Source organism: Symphalangus syndactylus, chromosome 16 (assembly GCF_028878055.3).
Source record: "Symphalangus syndactylus isolate Jambi chromosome 16, NHGRI_mSymSyn1-v2.1_pri, whole genome shotgun sequence".
NCBI lineage: Eukaryota > Metazoa > Chordata > Mammalia > Primates > Hylobatidae > Symphalangus > Symphalangus syndactylus.
Genome location: NC_072438.2, coordinates 13,003,482 through 13,006,990, shown reverse-complemented (window position 1 = coordinate 13,006,990; position 3,509 = coordinate 13,003,482). Strand labels below are relative to the sequence as shown.

Below are 3,509 nucleotides of genomic sequence, written 5' to 3'. Positions count from 1 at the left end.
GTGAGGGTGTGGAGGCTTGCCGGCCTCACGCCCACCCTCTCTCTACCCAAGAGCCACGCCCACAAAACGTTCAGAGCCAGGAGGACTAGCTCAAAGCTACTCAGAGGCTTGGACTGGAAGAGCCCCACCTCTTTCCACGGGGAGGCCCTGAATATCAGAGTGGGGAAGGACAGGGGGCAGGGATGGGAATGCAGGGAAGGCAGTCCCCCAGAATCTAAACTTGGGGTCAACTTGAGGGTTCTAGGCTCCTTTCACCTCTTCGCTACTCTCAGCACAGGAATTTTGAGTACATATTTTCCATGTACATAAAGGGTTAGCTTGAGAAAAAACAAGACCCCTCCTTCTCATGCAAGAAGGAAGTTGTAACCCGGAGGCCCAGGGTGCCCTCCGTCCAGCCTTGCGGGGGCGGGGGGGGGGAGGGTGTCAGGCAGGGTGAGGGTCTGGAAGATACCCCCAGCCCCCAAGCTCAAGGACTGACTGCGGCACCCATCATTAGATTACAAAGGTTTATTTAGAAAATAGTTTGGTTGTTTTGGCTGTTGTTTTTGGCAAATATTTAAATACTTTCAGTAATCAAAGCTTGTCGGTGCTTTCTCCTTGCCCCCTGGCAGCCACCCCCCGACTAGGTCCTGGAGAATTCAGCCCTTGGTCAGACGGGGATGGGGAGTGGTAGTGTGTTTGGGGGGCTCCTTGCTTGCCCATTTAGGGGGCTACCTCTGCCACTGCTCTCTAAAACCCTGACCTCACAGCCACACCTCGGCAGGGCTCCCAGAGCTGGATCCAGGCAGGGAGCCCCAGAAGCAGCCCCTCGCTGAGGCGGGAAAGCAAAGGGGTCTCCCCCTCTCTCCTCCCCACTCCCCGGAGCCCGGCTGTCTCTCTGCCAAGCTCCTGCCCTGCCGCACCCTCCCCTGCGCCCTGGAGGCCAATCCATCCCCGGGTCTCTGGGAAAGCTCCCCTGTCCGGGCCGCCCCTTCTGCCCAGCCCCGAGCGCGGAGCTGTCCAGGATTCCCAGGCGGGTGCGAGTCATTGCCTGAAGCCCCTTCTCCTCCGTCGGAAGAGGATGTGCTTGAAGGATCGCCGGAAGTCCTGGTTGAAGACCGTGTAGATGACCGGGTTGAGCGAGCTGTTGCAGTAGCCGATCCAGAAGAAGAACTTGAAGAGCGGGCCGGGCACCTGGCAGGCCTCGCGGCAGATGCCGTACAGGCTGTAGCTGAAGAAGAAGGGGAACCAGCAGAGCACGAACACGCCCATGACCACGGCCAGCACGAAGGTGAAGCGCTTCTCGCGCGCTTGGGCCACCTTGCGGCGGCACACGCTGCTGCGCGCCCGGCGCCGGCGCGACAGGAAGAACTCGACGGAGCGCGAGCTGGCGCGCGACAGGCGGCCACCGGGGCCCGGGGACCTGGAGGCGGTCAGCGCCCCCGACTCAGCCGCCCCCGGCCCCGCCCCCTGCCCGTCCGCGCCGCCCGCGCCCCCCTCGGCGCCCGCTGGCCGCCGCCCGCCCCGCCGCAACGCGCCCCGGCGCCGCCGCCTCTCGGCCGCTGCGCTGCTCTCGTCCGGCTCCACGTCGGCGGGCGGGGGCGCGCAGTGCCCGTTCTCGCCTGCGCCTGCCGCCGCGCCCAGCCCGTTTTCCGTGGTCGGGGACGCACCGTCGGGGCCCACGGGGGCGCGCTTCTCGCTGAGCGTGCGCGTGCGCAGCTTGGCCACTCGGTAGATACGCGCGTAGACCAGGCCCATGATGAGGCAGGGCGCGAAGAAGGAGCCGATGCAGGAGGACAGGATGTACCAGGTCTCGTCGTTGAGGCCGCACTGCGGGTAGGCGGCGCCGTCGGGCTGGCGGTAGAGCGAGACCAGCGGCGGGAAGGAGATGACGGCCGAGATGAGCCACACGGCCACGATGGTGGCCTTGACGCGGCGTGGTGTGCGCTTCAGGTTGTACTCGACGGCCTGCGTCACCGACCAGTAGCGATCCAGGCTGATGGCACACAGGTGCACGATGGACGAAGTGCAGAACAGCACATCGAGCGCTAGGTACACGCCGCACCACACCTGCCCGAAGTACCAGTAGGCCATGAGCTCGTTGGCCAGCGAGAAGGGCATGACCAGCGTGGCCACCAGAATGTCGGCCGAGGCCAGCGACACCAGGAAGAGGTTCTGTGGCGCGCGCAGCGCCCGGCTGGTCAGCACGGCGATCACCACCAGCACGTTGCCCACCACGGTGAAGACGATGAGGAAGCCCACCACGGCAGCCAGCCCTGCCACCGCGCCCGCCGAGTACTGGCCGCGCGGCGGCCCCCAGGAAGCCCCCGAAGCATTGGCAACCCCGCCGCTGCCCCTCTCGCCCGCGCCGCTCGCATTGGGGCCCGCCGCTGCCGCCACCGCCAGCGCCGCCGCCAGCGCCGGGGACGCCATGGTCCTCCCGCGAGCTACGCGGTCCCTCCTGGAGCCGGGGCGCAGCCGCGGCAGCTCGGGCGCCCCCCAGCCGGGGTCGGCGCCCGCATCGCCGCCTGCTGCTCGGGCGCGCCCGCCGGGGACCGCGGCGCCCCGCAGCCGGCCCTCGGCCGTGGTGGCTCGGCGGGCGGCGCGCCGGAGAGCGTGGCTGCCAGGCTCCCCGCAGCTGCCGAGCGCGTAAGTGCAGAGCAGGAGGCGCCCGGAGCGAGCGGCGACGCGGCGGCGGGGGGAGGGGGGGCAGGTCCCGGGGTCCTCGCGCGGCCCCGCCCTCGGCCCGGCTCACGGGGAGCGCCCCGGCGGCGAGCCCACGGCGACGCGGCGCCCGAGCGGGCGTGCCTGAGCGGCCCCGCGGTCCCGGAGCCCGGCCGGGGCGCAGGCGACAGGCGGCGGCGGCCCGGGCGCTCCGCCTCCCATCCGGCCGGCTAGGTCTCGGCGCGCCGGGGCGCCGGCCGCCGCTCCTCCGGGCCCCCGCGCCCGCGCGCTCCCTCCGGCTCCAACTTTACTTTCCCGGGCGGGGCGCCGGCGCCGCCGCGAGTCCTCCGGCTGCTCCCGGGTGCGGGCGCCCCCCGCGGTCCACGCTCGGCCGTGCGGCGGCCGCCGCCTCGCTCGCCGGAGCTGCGCCGCCGCCGCCGCCGCCTCCTTCGCTGCCGCCTCCGCCCTGCGCTGGGCGCGAGTGCGGCCGCCTGGGCTCGGCTTCCAACTTGGGTCGAGTTGCGCAGCGGGGCGGGCGCCCGGGGCGGGGCGGGCCGCGGGCCCTGGGGAGCTGGCTGGGAAGCGGAGCCCGCGGCCGCCTGGTCTAACCGGCCCGCGCGGCGCCGGGGAGGAATCCGGGGCGGCGGCGCGGGGCGCGCGCTCGGCGAGGGCGCCCCCTCCAGGGCCGCCTGCAGCCTGCGGGACGGGGCCGAGCGGCGACCGGCCTGGGCGGTGAGTTCCAGAAGCTAGCTGCTCTTTCTAAGACGGGAGCCTCCTTCGCCTCCCCCGGCGCAGGCGGGGGCGCGCACACGCGCGCGCACAGCACGGGCGGCTCGGGGTCCATGGCCTGATGGCAGAGCAACCTC

The 3,509-nt window shown here is 71.1% G+C and overlaps 1 protein-coding gene across 1 annotated transcript; it reads right to left on the bottom strand.

Moving 5' to 3' along the window:
* Window positions 1-492: 492 nt before the first annotated feature.
* Window positions 493-2,645, bottom strand: ADRA2C (adrenoceptor alpha 2C). Its single transcript, XM_055245720.1, has one exon. It carries the CDS (start codon window positions 2,410-2,412, stop codon window positions 1,024-1,026), a length of 1,389 nt encoding a protein of 462 aa, XP_055101695.1. The 5' UTR covers window positions 2,413-2,645; the 3' UTR covers window positions 493-1,023.
* Between the last annotated feature and the right edge of the window lie 864 nt (window positions 2,646-3,509).

Bases quoted from the DNA above. Each gene is read 5' to 3' on its own strand.
- ADRA2C (XM_055245720.1), bottom strand. From the start codon at position 2,412: ATGGCGTCCCCGGCGCTGGCGGCGGCGCTGGCGGTGGCGGCAGCGGCG.